General features: G+C 43.7%; 5 protein-coding genes across 5 annotated transcripts; 4 read left to right on the top strand and 1 right to left on the bottom strand.

The window, feature by feature from the left end:
* Positions 1-1,152: 1,152 nt before the first annotated feature.
* Positions 1,153-1,410, top strand: FPOAC1_010182 (uncharacterized protein; the record flags this gene model as incomplete). The annotated part of the gene is made up of 2 exons (XM_044854577.1): positions 1,153-1,182; positions 1,222-1,410. The coding sequence occupies 2 exons, from the start codon at positions 1,153-1,155 to the stop codon at positions 1,408-1,410; spliced, it is 219 nt and encodes a 72-aa protein (XP_044701890.1).
* Positions 1,411-11,372: 9,962 nt separating this feature from the next.
* FPOAC1_010181 (uncharacterized protein) lies at positions 11,373-12,372 on the bottom strand (the record flags this gene model as incomplete). The annotated part of the gene is made up of 2 exons (XM_044854576.1): positions 11,373-12,211; positions 12,270-12,372. 2 exons carry the CDS (start codon positions 12,370-12,372, stop codon positions 11,373-11,375), a joined length of 942 nt encoding a protein of 313 aa, XP_044701889.1.
* Positions 12,373-13,557: 1,185 nt separating this feature from the next.
* FPOAC1_010180 (uncharacterized protein) lies at positions 13,558-15,039 on the top strand (the record flags this gene model as incomplete). The annotated part of the gene is made up of 1 exon (XM_044854575.1): positions 13,558-15,039. One exon carries the CDS (start codon positions 13,558-13,560, stop codon positions 15,037-15,039), a length of 1,482 nt encoding a protein of 493 aa, XP_044701888.1.
* Positions 15,040-16,733: 1,694 nt separating this feature from the next.
* Positions 16,734-17,294, top strand: FPOAC1_010179 (uncharacterized protein; the record flags this gene model as incomplete). The annotated part of the gene is made up of 1 exon (XM_044854574.1): positions 16,734-17,294. One exon carries the CDS (start codon positions 16,734-16,736, stop codon positions 17,292-17,294), a length of 561 nt encoding a protein of 186 aa, XP_044701887.1.
* A 3,652-nt stretch (positions 17,295-20,946) lies between these two features.
* FPOAC1_010178 (uncharacterized protein) lies at positions 20,947-22,083 on the top strand (the record flags this gene model as incomplete). The annotated part of the gene is made up of 1 exon (XM_044854573.1): positions 20,947-22,083. One exon carries the CDS (start codon positions 20,947-20,949, stop codon positions 22,081-22,083), a length of 1,137 nt encoding a protein of 378 aa, XP_044701886.1.
* Between the last annotated feature and the right edge of the window lie 187 nt (positions 22,084-22,270).

The following is a 22,270-nucleotide window of genomic DNA, read 5'->3' as shown; positions in this document are numbered from 1 at the left end:
GAATCCTAAATTATCAGTGTCAGTCAGCATACCTGTATAGAGTGAATTGAAAGTAATGTACTTGATTAAGACCTGAAGTGATCAGTACAGTCTTGGGAGCAATTGAGCGTGGGAACCTACTGCACCTACAAGAAGACCACAAATGCTATTTTGTATGTTTCGAAGACATTATTGATGCAACTCTATCAAGATTGCTATTTCTAAGTTAGGTTAACTCGCAGGACTTCAAAGATCCCATTCTTGACAATCTTATGGTCAGTAGCCTGTTTACCAAATGCCTTCATAACTTATATCCCTGTTCTTTCGTAATTCTGCAAAACAGCGTTGTAAACTTGCATATTGAAGTCACGTAGTTTCTTATATTACACATTTCACATCATCTTGGAATCAAGACAAAAGGCTGAGATGTGGGAATGGTTATTTCATAGCACAAGACATCCTTGAATGTGGTTTTCTTAAACACTTTATGAATACATGTCGATTGAATGTTCTGGCCTAGAATGCGAATGTCAACGGTAGTATATGTTTGTGTATCTTAACGTGCCATAGTATCTCAATTGGTAGCACTCTAACTCTAGCTTTGGATTCATTCCTTCGGGACTGTTCGTGTTTGTCAACGATTTTGGATTTTGTGCTCGCAGCTTCCAACCGTGTTTCCAGACACCATATCCCAATACAATTGCAACGTGGGGGGTATATACGCGGAAAGGTCAAAGCAAGACGTTAGAGTCCGCACGAGATGATCATTTCTACGGCAGACTCGGGGGCGTGCTGGACGTCCAAAGCACCGCAACGGCGGCGACACCGCATCCTTCCACATTGAGTTACTGGACGAAATGCGTACTGGAGAAAGTACCATTGGCAAACAAATGGCGACAACACCGGACTCAGGTTAGATTAAGACGTATGACTTGTGCCGTAGACGAAATGTGTACCGACTTTGTTAAAGGACCAGGGCGTGATTCGTTGTAAATTTAGAAGTACTTCGTCCTTTCATGACAATAATCCACCCCTATTCCTGTACGACATGAAATCCAACCGCTTCTATACAATGGCTAGGTCATTCTTCCTTTATCCTCTCAAATTGCATCCATCTCTCTGTTGCTCCAATGCTTAGATGTAGACCCTCGATGGCAGATATTAAGGTTAACCATGGTTAGGATTTACTTGTATATGGACATGGTAATCAGTTTTTGAAAAGTACTGTTGCAATCTGACCAGATGCGCACGACAGAGCATATGATAAAACCACGCTCTGGAAACCACAAGTACCTTACCACAACGTTCTCCATATTGAACCTCAACAACGCGAAGATGCTGATTAACTTCAAGAACAAGGGCTCTTTTACAAATGGGATTCGTCTCTGGATCCACTCCGGCGATGAGGGAAAGAAATCTTTATACAGTTAACGACTAAATATATTCCTCCTTATTATAGGTAAAAAGGAGCACTAAGCAAGTAGTAGCTAAAAATCAAAACTAGAAACGTTAGTAAGAAGCTGACCGCCGAGATTAAAGATGATAAGGAAGAAGTAGAGAGCTCTGATGCTAATGTCCGCGTATGCCTTGTGAATACCAGCCTGCCTTTCAAGGTTATTGAGAGCGGGATACTTGGAGAGCTGAATAATGAGCAGGTGAATAGAGATAGCTGAGTCTATTGTGATCGACTACGCGTCATCGTTCAAATTCATGTCGACGATACGGAACTTTATAATTGATACTGAGTTCATGATACACATTGTCGATCAAGGTTCATATTGGGATGGTCAGTCGGATCATAGGCAAGCTAATCAACCGAATATATCCCGGAGTTCCTCCGCCCTCTTGTCATTAATATTAGTCAGCCTCGTCGTCTCGTGATGCTTTTGCGCGCATATACAACAAACAATTTGTTGAACAGTTATTGATTAAGTTAGACCAACAAGGTAACACCGGCGCACATCAGTGGATCATAACACAACGAGAATACGAACGCGACGAGAATCGTGTTCGTGTGGGCGTATACTCATGCAAAAGCACCGGATCGGCGTCGGTATCACGATCAGGATATACTACGGTAATCTTCGCACGCAGGGTGGATGTAAAAGAAATGATGTCCATGGAAACATGTGCAGCGTTGCGTTTATATTTGTTGCATAACTGATTCAATGAATCTTGTCTCGGTTCGCAATGTCTATCCTACTCCTGTCCGGTCCTCATTGTCTTCCTGCCAATGTTCACGTAGTTCATTGTCTATTTCAATCTTCCTTCTTTCAATTATGGCAAATTCAGCGTTCTTCTTCTCAGTTTCTTTAGTCCTTTATCCACCTATACTGCAGTCTCAACCACAGCCAGGCATAGGATTGTGCAGTATATAACTCACCACATCACAGGAATCTCGGAATATAACGTAACACTCCACAAAACTCCAACCATTTGATGGATACAGAACAGGTTTCAGTCATGGAGAGATTCAGGCTAGGGCCTACGGTGATGACCGTATTTACGGTGGACTCGAGACTGACTGCGGTCAATGTGTCATCAAATCCTGGGCTTGTGATCAACTAAGCATCCATCGGTTAATCGTGTTGCATAATCTCGGGGTCCACGCTGAAACCAGTGGCGAACAATTATGGCGAAATGTGATATTGGACTTTCGTCGGGCAGAGGGTTGTTCAGATTGCTACTGAGTTCATGCTTGTTGCCACTTGCAACCCACTTCCCATCATAGATCGTGGACCCGCCAGAGATGACGATACAAACGGTGCCGTCACAGAGAAATCTTCAATACTCGTCCCTCTACTTCGTCAAAGCCGGACTGCAAGTGCTGCTTGATGAAGTAGGATTCAAGCCATAACGAAATCTTGGGTAGGCCAATACGTTGAGTTTTTAATCCTATACGGCGCAGAATGATGCGTCCAGGATATTATGCATGATACCCGCCCATGATCATATTCGTACTGGTCCCCTCGCAGAGGGCGAGGTCGACGCTCTTGTCTTTCATCATAATGTCGATGTATTATCCAGTCTCTATCACTGTCTGATACCAATTCCTTTTGCATTAACCAGACAGTCCATGAAGATACCGTTTGTTTCTAATATTACTATCGACTCTTCCTTCGTTCAGTTTGGCTTATTGGCAGTAGAGCTGACGTTTGACCTCTCAATCAGGCCATGGTCTCTACGGCGATCTCCTGGAAACAGAGGTAGCACGACTGATACCTGCATTTGACGCCGTTGAAATCTGGGCCTGTGCATAATTCTCTTAAAGGTTCTTGATCTCGTGAAGCCGATTGGAAATTCTCGACATCGCTCTAATGGTTTTCATACTTCTAGTCATCATTATACTTTATCGTGCGTTAGGCAACCCTAGTACATCACTCAACATCATGATATCCGGTTTCAACAACATATATGACCAACCCGCATTTAACTCTAGATCGAGTTTTCATTCAACAATACGCATCCTTTGGTAAACGCATATCACCCTATAGTACGGTGATCGTTATACAATCAAGATCTGTGATGACCAGCTATTTGCACCGTATTTAGTATGAATTTTAAGGTATTTAGTAAGCCTTATTTTTCTATCTAAGAATCGAATTGATCCTGCTTTTAATGAGAAGATCGCGGCTAATAGAACTATCTCTGCTTAAATTAGGTTTAGTCTGAGCCTATTTAATCAGCTATCTAATCACCGGTCTTATCACCGGTTGTCACTTGCCGGGGCATTTCCAACAAGATCACATGCTGCCACGAAGGATCTGCTGTAGAAGGAGTTCTTACACAGATCCATCAAAATCAAGTCGTCCTTATGAGTACTCAATGACACGCACCTAGTCTTCAGCCCGGAAATGATTCCTAATCAGGTATTGGGGCACAAGATGACTCTGGATACAGGCACGAAGGTGTTTAGGAATTATTCTGTTCAAGGTCTTGTGTATGGGTCTGTTTACATTCATACGGTTGTCAGATCCCACACTGTATTTCTCGAGGTACTTGTTGCCCTTGGATCAGACTGTCAATGACAACTCAAGTTGGCACATGTTATTCAAGGCTTCCTATACCCTTTTCACGGTCCCTCTGAACCTTTCCACGATGGTTTTGTTACATCTCGGGCAGAGGAGGTACACGTAGACTTGTCTGAGGCGTGTTGTAACTATCAGACTTGTTGAAGTTGGTGCACGAATCTAAGGAACTCAACTTGTAGACATTCGATATTATAGTCACCTGGTGAGTAGCATATATCCATAGTCAAATCCTTCGATAATCTGCACAATGTCTCGAGAATATATTAGACTACTGGGAGTAGATGATCTCGAGAACCTATTTACGTAATTGATTTTGGTGATATCGATAGGCCATATGAACTTTCGGATTATCTCTACAGGCCTGGCGGGTTTCTCGCTATTTAACACATTCTATTGACTTCTTAGATTTTCCCACAAAGAGCACATGATCTAACGACATCCACCATGACGCAAACACTCTGGTTCAAGTTCAAGTGGTTACGTTCTTACTCGTGGCCCAAAACCACCTGTGCTGTGTCGCACGTCGTGCACTTCAGTGGCTAATATGTATCTATTGCGTACTATGAAGTATGTTTATATGACTCTGTACAGTTCACGGATGCGTGTAGCGGCCACTACGTTGCTGACCTCATTTACTGAGGATGAGAGATATACATACAATAACTCAAAGATTTGTTCCAAATGGTGCTTAAAGCGCTCCTCTGTCTCCACTGGGGCCAGTGAAGTTGACAACTTTCCAACTGGTCGGCCAGGACATGTAGATTACATAGCTCTATCCAAGGATTGAAACTGTTCATTGGTTCGGCGCAGAGTCAAACTTTCAAGATATCCTCCCCTCTAGGTATTAGACAAATTAGCAGCGGGAAGCATAAGAGATGAAATTAGTGGACCGCTTTATGCCTCTTAGACTATGCCTCTTAGACTATACCTCTTAGACTATTTATATTTATTACCTAAGACTTGAGAGGTGATTTTTTCTGGTACCTACTAGCCTTACCTACTTTGTGGATTACCGAGATGTGATAGTCTCCAGAGATGGAAATGCTGACTAAGGGAGCGCGATCTCGGTAAACAAACCATGTACGCTGAGTGAATTATGCAATCGAGCTTTGTTTTCCTGGATGTGGTTGTTTATCCCCACGCAAAACTCCAACATGCTGGATACAGCGCGTAGATGCATATTTCCTGCCCAATGTCTCGTTTCTGTCATCCACACTTCCACGTCAGGTTTATTCATCTTGCTATCTTATGTTCTGAGGTTCTGGGCTGTTAGTCACGGAGTTGCTCACAATCAATGCGAAACCTGACAAAGACTGAATGTCTGAGAGGGAGGATCTGTCATTTTAGAAAGGCAATGGCTTTCGCTATGCACTCAACCGAGGACCCAGATGTATCCTGCTATTAACGACGTCCACGGTTTATCCATCCATTTGGTACGTGTTTGGACAACACTGAACTGTTTTGCTACGTGTCTTCCAAGACCATGTGTCTATTACTTTGAGAGAAACGATAAGCACAACAAAAGAAAAGAGACTGCCCAAGATAGTAACACAGACAACCTCCAGTTAGGTTATTAATTCAACTGGCAATGTGATTCCATTAGAGACAAATGTTAAATTAATATATGCCCATCTAAATGATATATATCACATTATATACGGTCTAATCGAAATAGGTGAAAAAGCATAGATCTATATGAAGTCTGTCCTGTTTTCCTCTCTTTAGCAACTTTCACGTCACCTTCAAGCAGACGAGCCTTGCGATCGTAGCCTTGTCACCAAGGTGACCTCTGCCGCCAATTTATTACTAGCAAGTGCAAAAACTAACATTCGCTATTCATTCAACTTCACTCATCTCGCCACCATTCAATGTGACTCTTCTTTCCTTCTTCGCGCAACAGTGTCCTGACTTCCCAACTACCATGGTCCAGTACAATGACGACAAGACAATGAAGAGTGAATGACGATAAGTACGAAGACTTGTTATGGCAGTGAGATGTTTGGAGAGGGGCAGCTAAGATCGAGCCCATGATTTCGAGTGACAAGTCCATCGTTCAGACTGAGCACGACGGTCGAAAATGGGGAATATTGCCAAAATCTTAAAAGTTAATAATCCCAAACCGAAATATGAGAAGATACAAAGCTATGGAGAATGATTTACACCCCAGGACTAAACTAACGTCGGATCATTCAGTGTTGTTCGCCCTGTATCATAATCATTGTAAGTAATGCAAGCTCTACGCTTTGTTAGATATGAAGCGAAAGAAAAAGCGTCTGTAACCAGTTGATACAATTGGAGTTATTGAGAGGCTTGGACTAGTATTTACGAGTAAAGGAAAGAAATTCAAATAGACCCAATAAGGTGGTTTAGTTGTCCAGCTTAGTTGTTAGCACATTGAAAATATACGACATGCAGTGAGTGAGTACTGCGACGACAATGTTGTACTACAAATGACTTTGCGTAACAATTTCTATGCCTGACATGAGATCATTTGATCTCAACTTTGAAATCTCCAAGCAGTCCTGACGCAATCAACGTCACCATGCACGCAATAACAGGGAGGCGACATGGTCTGTTGCATCGTTTTGGTTTATAAATGAGTCTGAAGGAAGAGCTCAAATGGCACAAGGTGGTAGTACCCTGAGAGCAAAATAAACAAGTTCACAACGCTGAAAAGATCGATTCTTGGCATTTCCGTCCAGCATGACGTCATGGCATTTTAAGAAAGTGTTTCTGACATAACTCAACAAGAAGTATATAAAGAATACATCCATTTAGACAAGTATCTTCTTTATTACTCACTTTTGGGTTTCCGTTATTTGCATTAAATACGTTATTGAATACTCCTCATGGGCATGGAACCTGCCAAAAGATTGCATGAAGGTTGTGTGAAAGCTGCGTGCAGCATGTTTGTCTTTTGCGTGTAGGTATCCTGCCCTTGACATGTACCTTGCGTGTACTCATCCAGCTCTGTGCATGCAGCCTGCGGGAACAGTGCAATCGGATTCATGGCCATTGTTTTTAATTGTTTTAGGCCAATTCGGCAACAAATTCTTTTTAGTTTCTATTCCCATAATATTCTTTGATTTATCTCAAGTTTTTTCACGTTCCGTCTATCAGCAAAGAGGTTATTCTCACTACTGTTGTTCCCTACCTATCGCAGTCAACCGCAGTTTCCTTAGTACTTATTATATCCTTCGTAGTTGTGATATGTTGATTCTGAATAATGTCCAGCAGACTTAATTGTTCAGAAACCTCAATATTTGCAACTTTTGCTTAGAAGGGAAATAATAGAAATTACATTGCCATCAGAAGGCAGAGACCACGAAAGTCAAGATATCACTATTAAATATACGCTCAAAAGCATATAAGCCTAAGGTTACTTGTCCTTCCCCAATGCATAGGAATCATGTTTTGGGCAAGAAGCGATATACATTACTCTATATTTTCTGGTGTCATGCAGTTTCGTTCATTATCGTACGTAATCCTACACATACATAAACAATGCCCGATTATCTACCAATGGGCCATACTGGGCGTTTACACGTTCGACTAGCCTCGAATATTAAACTTGAGAATAAAGCAAGTTTACTTTCTATGCTCGGTGGTTCACATCACCGACATGATACAAAACGCCCACTCCATTCCTTCTGCACCCTTACGTAGGGCATCACGTGGTGAGACTGAGAAATTCTGTCGAATCCAGATATTGAAATGACAATCTGACATTTTTATACTGTGGATTTCCCAGAAGATACCGAATATACGAAGATTGCCAATGGTTCCAATACCTTCAAGATGTACAACAGATTGCAAGGGACAATATCCCTACGTAGGAGATCCTTTCGTGGGCTATGAAGTTCGATGACGGTAGGACGGCCATACTGAGTGAGGAAGAAGGGAAGTTTCGCACCTCAACATCTCCATCACCATGTCAAGATGATCTGTGAGCGATTGTTAACGCGAGGCTCGATACTCTGCTCGAGTTGCGATGTTATTGTCTTTTAACCTCATAGTAGACTAAATCTCTGTAGACACGACTTGAATTCGTAAACCGGTAGTCATCAGAAAGTCTAATTCACAAATGATTACAGAACCTTCCAGGAACCAGCTATGGCTATGTTTAATACTGATTAAATTACATCATAAAAAAGGATAACTACAATAAAATAAGAATGCCTTGTCTTCGTGTTGTGGGATTTATCTGGGAGTTATTGATATAGTCAGCTGAATCAATAATTAACTCTGATAATATAATTTCTCTTCCTACCATGCAGCACATCATATTGACTCGTCCCAACACCAACAATAACGTGCACTAGCCTGGCTGGATATGTTGTTTGTCTCATGCTTCTTGCGTGTGTGTAATTGAGCTTTCATTGACCCTGCTCTTAGGTGTTCTAGCTAGTGGGCAAGCTAGCTACCGAGGTAGGGGAAATCATGCTTCTTGCGTCCTAGCGAGACTGCGGCTCACAGGTCACTCAGACAAACCGGTAGTAGTCCACCAGTATCAGAGACCGATCAGACAGACAACAGGCATCTCGAATAAACAACTGATGGCCATTAATCGTCCTATCACGAACAAACCAGCAACAATGCGTACGAGAGTTGAGTACCTCGATACATTAGCCGATGTCCGTTCCTCAACACACTCCCTTGATGAAAGCCTCTGACATAATACCACTTACGGGTCAGCAGGCAGAGCGACGTCTCAGAGTAGCAATCTCTTCCACTTTACTGTAATCGTAAGGGTGAAACTGAGAGCCTGGCGGATTCATACTTCTCTCTTAGAACTCTCAACCTGACACCAGGGGAATGCGCAACACAATGACGACAACACCTACATTTGGGTCTTTCTTGCAATAACAATGTTTACTCCAATGTCAGGCTTCGTTGGAGACTTGACAAATACAGTCCCTTCCAAGGCAATCGAAACATGGGGTGACAGAATAACAACCCCAAGGCTGCAAAGGTACTGCTACAACTTGAATACTGTGCATCAGAATTCGCAACTCCCCCAAGTTCAACGTCAAGTATGCGCCTTTATCGTTTTTCATCTTATTCCTTGATTCAATCAAGAAACCATAATGATTTCACCAGCAATAACCGTGACTGTGCGCCGACAAAGACTTCATCCTCACAGCCTTTGGGTACCTACATTTGAAACAATCCAGGCCTTCTCTACGGGTTCCCCGGGGAATGACACAAAGTGACTGCGATAGGACTACCAGACGTGAAGATCCAAGAAACTGAGACGGTCCGCGCGTACCAGCTTGCTATCTGGAGCAATGTCGTATCTCATCTCGAGGCGCAACCTGTAAATTGATAAGTGAAGGGACTCTCAGACCTATGCGCTGCGCTGTTTTATCTGTAACTTATTGCGATACTACACTCGTGCAAATTGAACAATCATCTGTTTATACCTCCGCCGAGACCGATGTCAAAGTCCATGGCTTTGCTGACGTTGCATGTCTGGGGCTTTACTGTTAAACTCTGGTCTCTCTGATTGTTGGGAGGTTGCAATAGATACGTTCTACCTATTATATTGAATTTTATTGTATTAAAAGCTATAGTATTAATTATAAGCTTTTTCCTTTTCTCCTTAAAACCTTCTTCTTTTAACTTTATAAAATTCTTAATATAATAAATTCTAATTTAATAAACTTTTTAATAATATTACTTTTATTAAATACTTTATAAATTATTAATAATTTATTCTTTTTATTAAAAATTATTCTAAAGATTATTTTAAAAATTAAAAAATAATTTTATTTAAAATATTATACTTTTTAATATATTAAGGCTATATTTCTTTTAAATTTTATAAAAAGCCTTTAAAGCCTTTTTCTCTTTATATAATAAAAATTTAAATTTTAATTTATTAATTTAATAATTAATTATATAATTAAAGGCCTTATAATTAAAAAAAATAAAAATAATAATTTAATAATTATATATATTAATAATATTTTAACTTTAAGTATTAATAAAAATAATATATTAAAGATTATAAAAAGTATTAAACCTTTTTAATTAATTTTTTCTTTAAAAATAAAATTAATTATAAAAATTAAACTTTTATAAATAGTTTTTTAATTTAATATATAATTAAAATTAATAAAGATTTTAAAATTTATTATTTTATATAATAATTTTATTAATATTAATATTAATAAAAAAATATTTAATAATTAATTTTTAAAAAGAATAAAAGCTTTTATAATAATAATTATAATTTTAATTTTATAAATTATAATATATACCTTTAGATTAAATTTATATTAATATCTAGGTTTAAAAACTATATTTTTTTATAAGTTAATTTTAAATATATACTTTAGGACTTATACCTTAAAAATCACTTAATAAAAAAAGATATATTCTACCAACACCAGAGATTGTTTGGTTGTTATCCTTCAACATTTAATACAAGAAAGAGCCTTTCGTTCCACTTGTCAGACGATCGGGACAACATCGATATGTCCCTAAGTAGACCTTCTGCATTAAAACAACGCTTGTCTCAGAGTGTTTTTCGCATTGCATAGAGCCCTAGGCGTGTATGTTAATGCTGAGCCATATGGCGTTATGAAACAACATGTCCATGGTACGTCTTATCTTGAAGTATTACATTTCATCGTAGATGTTTTTGCAATATTGCCTGTGAGTGGCGAAACAGTAAGAGACATGTTTATCACTATCTGGTTCGACTCAACAATTGTAAGTATCCTGTGAACTTCAGTTCATCAATATGAGCCTGCATGAGAAAGGCTTGGTGATACACAATACGGCACCATTTGAGTTTTCAATTTGCAACATGGGAACTTGCGATACTTCCAGCCTGCCGTATATCTTTCCAGCCAGTGTCCAACGAACTTGGAAAATTCTGGTCGTTGGTCGTTCGTTTTTGGTGTCTCCCTCTACCATCATCGCTCAACTTTCAACCTGTCTTCACTTGCATGCAAACACCCAACTACTGTCTGTCTCGCTGTTGAAACAGGTCTGCTAGCAACTGAGACGAATACTAGCACTCGCAAGTGCATGACAGAGTATTTGACCGCCCATAACTCCTTGGATGGTGCTTCTACGCATGTGGAATTCAGAATTAACAAGAAGCTTCACGGTGACAACAAATATTTTCGAAACAGTTGAAAGGTTATTCTATCTGAATAGAAGACCGAAATCTACAGAATGAAGCAAATACGTATCTACAAGCCCAGCTTTACATCCCCTACAGTCAACTCGCTACATCCATCAAGAATGCATAGCAGGAAGTACCCGCCCAAGATCCCCAAGTCCACCATTCACCACCTCCCAGTCCATCTCAACAAAATACCCAGCCATCCAACACTCTCCACGTACCCATTAAGCGGGAGTCGTGCCAACACACTCAACAACAAAGCGTCCCTCAAGCACACCATTCACATGCTGGGGAACCCAGATCTTCTGAGTACCATCCCGATCGGTAAACTTGCCCTCGTACATGGTGTACACAGGCGCAAAGTAGACATTGGCGTTGTTGGGGCAGTTACCGCTGCTGTACTTGAGCGAACTACCAGCACTGAAGGACTCGGTGTAGCTGGTGCTGATCTCAACCGAAGCCTCAAAGATCTTGAAAAGACCAGCAGACACACCAGCAGTGGCGCCGACCTCGATGCTGTAAGACGAAGACTCCTCCCAAGTCTGCTCGATACCGGGTGCGAGCTCGTTGGAGTTGACTCGCTTGCGCTCACCAGGCTTGATGACGCCTTGACGAGTGACAAAGTTGATCCACTTTGCATCCCGCTTATCAACCTTGGTCTCATCTTGGTCAATGACCTTGGAGAAGGAGACGTCGCGGTCCTTGCCAAAGATGCGCTCGTACTCGGCGAGAGTGTACTCCTCCCGTCCAGAAGGTGCGGAACGACGGCGACGGCTGGGAACACCCGTGTAGCGAATGATCTCAAAGAACTTGCTGGGTCCGTCGGTGAAACGACCGCCGAGGTCATAACGTCTGCACTGACTCTCGACGATCTTCTTCGACGTGACCATGAGTCCCTCAGAGGTACCAATGCATTTGTCGCCAAGGAGGCACTGAGCGATCTGGCATGAGCCCTCGTAGAAAACAGAGCACTCGCCGTCGAGGTCGGTGTCTCGGCCGCAGTTTCGTGTGATCTCCCTGGGGTTGCCAGCTTTCCAGTCGAGGATCTTCCAAAGCTTGTCGCCTGTTGCCGAAATTGTCAGTTACCATCGGTCATGTAATGTCACATTCCAGAGACTCACAGTCGTTCCAGTCCGGGGACTCTTCGCGGTGGCAATCAGCTACAGCGCTCTGGGCCAGAGCACCAGAAGCAAAGAGCGAAGCGAGGAAAACGTAGGTCTTCATGGTTGAAGTCGGGAGGGTAAAGATGAATTGTTGTTGAGGCAAGAGTTGATTGATGGGAAGCGATGAGCTGTTGATGAGTTGATACTGAAGAAGGAGACTTTGTCGGTATATTTATACGTGAATATCCTTCGATATTGGTCAACAGAAACTTCCTTTTTCGTCATATGTAAGCAAATGGATCCTATCATATCAAGATCAACAGTCCAAGAGATCCTACAGTCAAGAATAGGAAAGAAACACGGCACATATAATCCTTCGAGAGTCCGAGCAGCGGCTGAGTCCGAGAATATTATCCGAGCGGAGGACTGTGAGTGGTTCGGCAAATAAATGAATCCCTGTCGGGCCGCTTTGACAGGTGAGCCAAGACACAAGGTGGACAACCGATCGCCCGGTACTCGGAAAAGGGCCAATAGGAAATAGCAATCATTTACAATCAGTCTGTGGTAGGTATTTGTTACCAAACAGATTTTGCGATAAGGCCAGCGAATCAACCAAAGTGCTGTTGCTGCCCTTGCATCTGGATTTCGATCCACAAGGCGGAATGCGAGGGACCCAGTCTACCAGGTATTCATGCTGAGCCATACGGTCAGCCTTGGAGTTTTCCCCGGTTTGGAAACGATGGAGCCGGAATAATGAGAGGAAGATGCGTGGGTCAATTTATGTGGCTTGGACAATACTGTTGACCGTTATTCTTGTACCTTGGCATCGCATAAAGCCACGACTATACCATGCTGCCGCGTCGGGATACATGGTAAGGCACTTTAACATGTGTAACAGATGGGCTTTCGCGTTACACACATCAATATCACCCCTCGTTTGCTTTTTCGTCTAGCTTAGATAACACACAGAAGTGATTGGAGACCGGATAAGCTACCTCAAGCTTGATGCTACAATGGTTCAATTTAATGGAAATGTACACTACGCCGACTCCATCATTTCTATTATGTCGTCGTGTCTTCAGACCTGAGTTTTTTCAAGACTCCATTGAGTTCTCGTTCTTATCTCGCGAGACAGAATTTCTGTTGTGCTCTTACCGTTTGTGGTATCGCTGCTCATGCGGGAGGCCGACCACCTGAAGAGGGGCAACTCCAACAGTTCCCATCCCAAGCAGAAACTTCCCCGCTGTCGAATCCTTCCATTGACTTCCCCATCAAAAGGATTGAAACCCTTGACGACTCAATCAGAATGAAGATCTTCAACAGCATTACCCGACGTGTCCGCCTTCTAGTTTCTCCGTCAGCCTTTCACCGTACACACTACACAGGCTCTCTACTCTTCAATCTCGCTTCATTCATCCTGCCCGCTCTCTACGGCACATTGTCTAAGCTATGGGTCGCAAACATTGACTCTTCAATGGTTGTGTTGACGGATGCCTATACGTACATGAACACGGCTTCGGAGGCTGTCAATGAAGGGTTACCTCGAGCAGCTTGGGTAATCATTGGCGATAAAGCATCGAGGTCGCTGGCCAAACGCTTGCAGTTGACTCATACTTTGATCGCTTTTCAGACATCCATTGGTCTGCTTCTGAGCATCATCTTTCTAAGCGCAGCGTCTTCCTTCTCAAAGAGTTTCGTTCCAGTTGAAGTCAGAGATGTGAGTCTGACCTATGTACGAATCACTTCATTCACCGTCTTGGCTGGGACGTTGGAGACAGCCGTTTCTACATCGACAAGAGCTTTGGATAAGCCCGACATCCCTCTCGCCATCAGCACCGTCAAGTTCGCCGTCAATATTATTCTCGACTTTCTCATCATCTCTCGCTTCCATGTCGGTTCCTTCACGCCCACGGTGAATATGCAAGGCACTATCCAATTAGTCTGCAATCTCGTCGCAGCCATCGCCGGCCTTGTTTATTTCCTATGGTCCAACACGTGGTCTTTTATCAAGCATACACCACACGATCCGCAAGAGACAAGGCTACGACCATCTTTCGACTGTCTCAAGATTCTTCTACCCCCTGGCTTAATCTTCTTCACCGAGTCAGCTGTTCGGAATGCATTATACCTGTGGCTCGTCAGCACCATCGTTGCCTTGGGCGCCGTGTATGCTACAGCCTGGGGTGTATTCAACACTATCCGCTGGGGTTTGATCATGGTACCTGTGCAAGCGTTGGAAGCCACCGCGTTACAATTCATCGGACACAACTGGGGAGACTGGAGACGACGCGTGGATATCAGCACACGAAAGCCTCGCGCTTCACTGAAAGATTTGCAGGGCATCATACGGCCAGCACTGCGGTCTTTGACACTCGCAATCATTTTTGAAGTCCCCATAGCCATCTTCCTCACTCTCTTCGGCGCCAAGCCCTTTGCATTATACATCAGCGGTTCAGACGAAGTAGCTGAAGTGACGGCGTATATGTGGCGGAGTCTAGACTGGTGCTATGTATTTTACGCCATGTCAACACAGCTTGCCACGATCCTTGTTGCGACGCGACCAAAGTGGTATCTCTATCAGAGTCTTGCGAGTAATCTACTTTATGTACTGCCATGGGCTATTGTGTGCCAGGTAGATGACTTGAACGATGGCAATGCATGGTGGTATTACAAGTTTGTCTTTGGAGGGAGTCTTGTTTTTAGTTTTGGGGATATTCTTGTTGTTGATTCGCTTTGGGCTTGGAGTCTGTATTATGGAAAGGCTAAGTTGGAGGCTTTTAGAGAGTGAGGGTATCTAGCTTGGATGGTCTGGCAGTGAGGTTGAAGATGACGTGATGAGAAAGCCCTATCCGTTGGCTACATCTATAGTTTGTTTTGCATGTCTTGTGCAAGTTGGTCTTGCCATCCTCTCATTGACCATTCTCGTTATCTTTACTATATTAGGGAATGTATGATGCATGATTGAGATTTCAATCATTTCATAAAGAAATGAGAATTAGGGAATGTATACTTTACCCAGCAGTATTTTGAGTTATTCACACAGCGAAAACACCACTTGATAGCTGCTGTCTTCACACGTGACCAGCAATTTGAGCGACGTCCTTCGACTGTTAGTTGTACACTTTGTTGGTGTTTCTAGGTAAGACTTGGAATTGAGTTGCGACTGAATACAAAAGCGCATGCGATAATGTTCATTTTTATACGCAACGCTGCACAGAAGGTGTTCAATTTAAATGCAGCGAGAAACTGTCTGTAGTGAGGCTCTGTGGAAATCCATCGCGCGTTGTTACCCAATGAAAGTGGAACCTCCAGCGCGATTCGCGACCGAAGACAGCACTAAACCTTGTTGGTGAGCTCAGTGGAAATGCCCCGCAAGCCTCATTGGGAATAAGGCCGCGTTTTTTCCCAAGCGCGTCCCGTGAAATAGAAGCAATTGATCTTATTGTAAGAAGAAACTGTATAGAAAAACACGATAATTTGTTGATCAATTCCCGTGAGATATCTTTGTGGTTCTCTCTTTTTTTCAGGTCATCTACATTGGGTATGCTTGGCAACTTGTTATCGCTATCAGTCCTCGTGATTGGCACGTGTTGTCGGCATCGGAGTTTTGTTCCCCGTGACGCTACCCTACAGCGACAGAGCAGAATCACTCAGATCTCCGCCCGTGGTCAGTCCTTGAGGATACATGTTTATCTGTCATTTGCACAAGATTTATTGTCGCCGTACTGTGATCATATATTTCATTTAATTGAAAATGTGTCGCAGGACGTGTTGCGATCATTTTTTTATTCTGTGGTTGATTACAGTAATTGATTTGAACCATTAAAACTTCAATTAAGCTGAGATGGAGACACTCAAATTTTCAACGTCCGTGCATAACGCAATCAATTTCCCACTCGATCGGATCATGGTCTTAACAAAGAGCTCTACAATGGGGCTTGTGAGTTTTTCCCGCTTATTGTAAAATGCAAAATATATAAAAAGTATTCAGTCAATTGATCTGCCTCATCTGAAGTCCCTTTTGTCATTGTAAACGTTATCATTCTCTCTTGCGACAGCCAAACTCTTCCATCCGCACGAAATACCCGTTGAACCAAAATCTCACAGACTCTGATCCTTTCCCCAAGTTGCCTGGCAACTGGATCCTTTTTCCCCCTTGGCGTGTTCCCACATCCTGGAAGTGATACGAGGGATTCTAAATTTGGACTCGTTTTCAGGAACCATGATAGGCTGAACGACCCCCGGATTAACCCCTTAATGCGCAGCCCGAGGCCTGGAACCACCCTGGAAGCGAGACAATCCATTATTTCGCTTGTGCTGTGTACCCGACGCGTACTGCTTTTTTTCCCTCTCCTCCCTTCCTTTCCCTCTCATCCATCGCATCTCCAATTAACAACCGACATTCGTTAATTCTTTCTTCCCACGGTCGCTTTTTATTTAATCAACATAATTTAATCCCATCGCGATAAACCACTCGTCAAAATGTCCACCACCGTCAGCTCCGCTTCGGCCCCCAGCGCCAGCACAGCCTGCGCCGCTCAGCTCTTCAACCAGCCCAACCAGGACAACACCTGCGCTCTGCCCTACAAGGACGAATACCTCCCCATGATGGAGAAATGCTGCGGCGACGCAAAGATTGTCAGCTACTACGACAACTGCGGCATCTACTGTGTCGCCCTCGACCAGACCATCGGCGAGCTCTCCAAGTGCCTCTTCGGTGAGGGTGCCGGCGACGCCGACGTTTTCTGCAGCGGAAGCAAGAAGACCACAAAGACAAAGGACGCCGATGTCCCCGCTACCGCCCAGGCGAGCGTTGTTTCCAGCAAGGACGATGATAACAAGGATGATGATGATGATGAGGATAGCTCTTCTGCTGCTTCTTCTGGCACAGCTACCGGCACTGCTTCTTCCAGCAGTGAGACCTCTTCCGAGACTGGTAACGCTGCTCCTTCTTTGGCGCCCAAGAGCGGCATCAGCACTGTCGGTCTTGCCATCGGTGCTCTGCTCTTCTCCTCTTTTGCTGCTGGTGCTTTCCAGCTGTAAGATCCGTTCAATTGAGGATGCGTCTATTTTCCTGCGGTTTCCATCATTCTACAACTTGTCAATAATTAGGAGGGGGGGGTTCTATAACTATTTATGTATGCGCAGTTGGCGGTAAAACAATTAAACATTTATTTTAATACGTATTTAATTGATGTTGTCTCATGGATTAATTGACTTTTGCCCGACCATGCTCTGACTCTGATCGCGACCGTGCCTCGGCTACGAGCACCAACATTTCCACTGTCCCCATACGTGAAGTAATTGAGCGGGCCTAAACATTTATCTCTCCATTCCATTACGACCGCGATTGAAACAGAAATGCACGTCATTAAAGGGTCCGCATGGTCAAAGTTCTGGAAGCGAGGATCCATAGACGCCAATTGAGGCCTCAATCCATCGAGTTGGTTCTTCCGGGCGGGCAGCCGAACTTTAGCAGTGTCCCTCAGTGGCTCCAGGCGGTTGACCGTCGTTCCTAACGCGAATCAAGCCCATTCTTGCACAGTAGTCGCAAAATGATGTCCGTTTTTCGATGCGCATCTTTCCTTTATATTTTAATTAACTGATCAATTGGGAGTGACTTGTTTTTAATTGCGTTAATCAATTGGGAGCCCACAGGTTGTCAGCAGCCTTGCCCAGCATGCCCAACTTCTCCAGCTGTTCACAGTTGTCGCAAACACTACTTAGATATGATCTTTAATCCCTTTACGCAGTAATTGCAAGACAGCGTCGTTTGTTTAATGCGCATCTTTGCTCTCTATGCTAAATGACCTGTTAATCTCGATTTATTTCGTTCTGAATTAAGTCGGCCAAATACAGGTCAATTGCGAGCTGATGGATTATCAGCAGCCCCGTCTAGCTTCTCCAGGCTGTTCGTTCGTTATTTACAGTTGTCGCAAATGCGAACCATACACTGACCTTCATGGTTTTACGCATCAATCGCAAAAATACATGAATTTCTCTATGCGCATTCTATAGTGGCATCTCAATTAATCGATTGATTGGGTACAATTTATTTTTAGTTGCAGTGATCAATTGACAGCTCATGATTGTCACCAGCTTCTTCCAGCGCGTTTCTAGGCCATCGCCAGCTATTCCACCCGCGAATGATGCATAATCTTTAACGTCTACACAAATAGCTGTACCGCAATGTCGCTTTCTCATGCGCTTGTCCTGCTGGCATTTTCAATTTCTCGTCTAAATGGGTTATATCTAAATTTTAATTAAGCTGACCAATTGAGAGTCAATCTAGATTGTTTTGCTATCAACTTTACACAGAACCCCAAGTCTTAGGTTACAAAATAAATACTCTAAGGGCCATAGTCTAAGAAGCATAAAGTGGCCCACTAATTTCGTCTCTTATGCTTACAGCAGGCAATTTTTCTGATACTCTGAGTCCAGCCTGTCTACGGATAGGCTGTCACCATTTCTTCCACTTCCATAAGTGACCAATGATCTTTAATGTTTCAAAATACAAAGTAGCTGTTAGACACTATGGGTTACCAATGCGCTTATTTCGCCTGTATTTTAATCTCATGTCAACCTGAATTGAACTGTTCATAATTGATCAGGTTAATTGAGGGTCAATTGAGAGCCGATGGATGGTCCTTCCAGCAGCCTCGCCTAGCCGCTCCAGGCTGTCTTCGGTTGTTCCATATGCTATCTTCAATATTTTAACACAAAACCTTTAAAATATTACCATGTTTTGATGCGCATTTTCCCATGGCATTCGAATTGACGGATTGATTGTGTTTTATTCATTTTTAATTGAGTCTGTCAATTGGCAGAAGCCCCAGATTGTTCGAGGGCGCGTCGAATTGCTATCGTTCGCGTAAATCGCGAGCTTAGTAACCCAACCAGAACTGCACGTGATCCAACTGTTCCCAAGTTGACCACACGATGTCGTGTACAGTCGGCAAGACACACATTAGTCTGTTTTTATCATGTGCTGGACGCATAAAATGCGAGTTTCGAGCAACAAGTCAAGTCTGGAGTTGGTTTGTCATGCTCAGGACACCTGGGGAGACCCAATTGACCGCAATGGAGGATCAACGGGTAGATGGGTATACGTACCTATACAAGACCAAAGTACCGAGAGAAGAGGTTCAAAGTAGATCTAGTCGGCCTGGCATCAGGAGAGAATTCGGCAATTGACTTTCTTCGACACTGTTTGAATGGTAAGAGGTGGAGTAGGAACTAGATGAAGACCTGCCAATGTGGTAATTAAATGGTCTAAGTCTTTAGCTGGTCGTCCTCTCTGTTTGATGGCGATGAACATCTGAGAAAATGGATTCATCCAAGAGGCTACTTCTGCTCTCATCCCCCTTTCGTAATAATCCGGCAGTTCCCGATGTCAAACACCCTGACGTGATACGGGTGACAACCCTGGGCTTGCGAATCGGAAAGTTTGTGGCAGATTGAGTCCAACCAGGTTTCGGTTCTCCAGACCCGATGGCATTCAAGTTATGTCCAAGTTACACTGCATATGCAGGGAAAGAGTAGATGATGCTGGACCTTGGATCAAGTTCGTCTATGTGTAGAGTGGACACAACTCGGATATATGAGCCGGCCGCGAGAATGCCTGCAAATACAAGGTTCACGTAGAAATTCAGAGGCGACGTGTTCCCCAGTGCTTCAAACATGTGATGTAGATTCCACCACGATTCATCATCAACGACTTCTTACAACATCGTCTTTATATATTGACACTATGACGCATGTGAATCAGATGGACGACAGTCGTATGGGGAGACAAAGATCATGTAGACTGAAAACCAGCTAGCTGGGGTCTGTATGAGATTCACTGTTCCCTTGCCGGGGAGGTGATCTAGGAAAAAGTTACATTACAAGGAACTACGTTGTTCGTTCATTAATGAGAATGTAAGCATGCTCCAATACGAACGATCAGATTCTCCCATCTACATTACGTTCGCTCTGAATTCAGGAAATGTAATGACCTTAGCGTGCTATCATAGAGGGACAGACGTACGCAAAAGGTTTTCAATCACCGCCTCACCCGGTGAGCTTTTAGAAGCTTGAATGAATCAGAAGTCGCCTCTTTTCTGTTTGTCAGCAGTCATTGATATGAGATCTGACAGCCTAAATTAGCATTGACGCTACAGCCCTACCGTAGTTCAATCTCCAAAAATGTGAGAGACTAACCCTTGGCTGTAAGGCTTAGACCCCCAGCCGTTACCGCCACTTTGAACCCTCACATGAGTTAATACTTCACGGGGATCTACCCGGTACAGCACTTGGCGTTGCTCGAGTCAGATCTCCCCCATACTTTGCGTTGTTTTTCGTTCACTCATGCGACAACTCAGTCTGTGAAATCCTTCCCCATATTCGGGGTCCGAGACTCTTGTTTGGAGGGGGATGAATTACAATACACCGTGATTAATTGGTCCCTTGCCAAGTCGCACCAACGAACAGTGGATTATGCTAGATCCCTGTCTCTCCGGATACTTATTACCCAGACTCATGAACGTCTATGCTTTTGAAAGATCCAGTGTTTAAAGTTTGAGGATAACATGTATCCGAGCGGTTGAAGGATGGAGGTGAATAGATATCGGCATTCAGGAATACGTACCGCAGAACGCGAGGCGGAGAATTGTTATGTAGATTATATAAGGTCATTAGCATCGTATCTTCAAACATGATCTCTATCAAACAATTATTTGAACAACGACTCAATATGCTTCGATCACGTTTCCCCACAGCTCATCACTTCACTGTCTCCGTCTTTGGCTGTCAATACCACGCCGAAGCACCAAGCGCTGAGAAATCCAAGTTCATCGAGAGCTTCGATGGTCTGATCGACAATGCTGCCATCCATGTTGAACACATGGAGCAAAACGACGTCCCCTCCAAGGTTTGGATGAGCTATTGGGAGTCCCCCCAAAAGTTTAAACAATGGTGGGAGAAGGACGACACCTCATCCTTCTGGGCGTCACTCCCCGAAGATGCAGGCTTTTGGAGAGAGACATTCAGTCTTCCTGCCACTCGGGCCATGTACGAGGGTACTGGCAAGGGTCCGTGGGGATTCGGGCATTGCGGGAGCCTGTTGCCGCTCACCACCAAGACCGGGTACTGGGGTGCCTACCGATCTCGCATGACCCCCGACTTTGAAGGCGACACGTTCAGTTCCCCACTTCCCACCTACGCGGACGAGCAGCCTGCCCCAGACAAGATACGGCCCGGCAGAGTCAAGATCACCGACTTCCCCGACAACCTTTGTATGGTGGTTGAAGGCCAAGTCTACGATGCCATGCAGGAACGCGAGCGGGATTACTGGAATGAGAATTTCGACGGCTTGACAAAGCAGTGGGTCACCAACGTCGTCACCGCAGGTCACGAGCAGGGCATGGTAGTCGCACGGGCATGCCACGGTTTCGGAGCAGGGAAACAATTGGGAGCGACAAACGGGACAACCACACAAAACGGCATCTTCCCTGGACTAGACTACCTCCGCCAGACGCAGATTCTGATCTGGCAGGACATTTCCAAGATGGAGCACATGGGGCGGTACGACAAGACGCATGTAACGCTCCGCCGCAATTTCATGAAGGCGTACGGACCAGGTGGAGAGATGGAAGGCGGGGATCTTTTGCTATGGGTGGATCTTGGTATTCTCAAGAGTAATGAGATTGATGCCGAGTATGTGGGCTGTTATGAGAATACGGGATTTCTGAAGCTTGACAAGGGTCAGTTCTTCAGGGCTGAGGCGGTCAAGTCTTCAAAGTTGCCGTCGTTTTTCGACAAGCCTGTAGAGTCCAAGCCGATAGAGTGGTAGTAGTAGAATAGATTAGACATGGAGATGTTCAATTGATTCGAGTGTTATTGTCCTATCAACGTTGCGGTATTTGTTAAAGTTTTCGCATTCTTGGATACGACGTTTGTGCGACAACAATCTGTGCACTTACGGTGAGTATGTGTCGCAGAAAAGGCAGGTCTGATTGAGTGATTGACAGAAATATCAG

This window comes from Fusarium poae, chromosome 4, assembly GCF_019609905.1.
Source record: "Fusarium poae strain DAOMC 252244 chromosome 4, whole genome shotgun sequence".
Classification (NCBI taxonomy): domain Eukaryota; kingdom Fungi; phylum Ascomycota; class Sordariomycetes; order Hypocreales; family Nectriaceae; genus Fusarium; species Fusarium poae.
The sequence above is the reverse complement of the archived record's forward strand: the minus strand, read 5'-3'. Positions and strand labels throughout refer to the sequence as shown.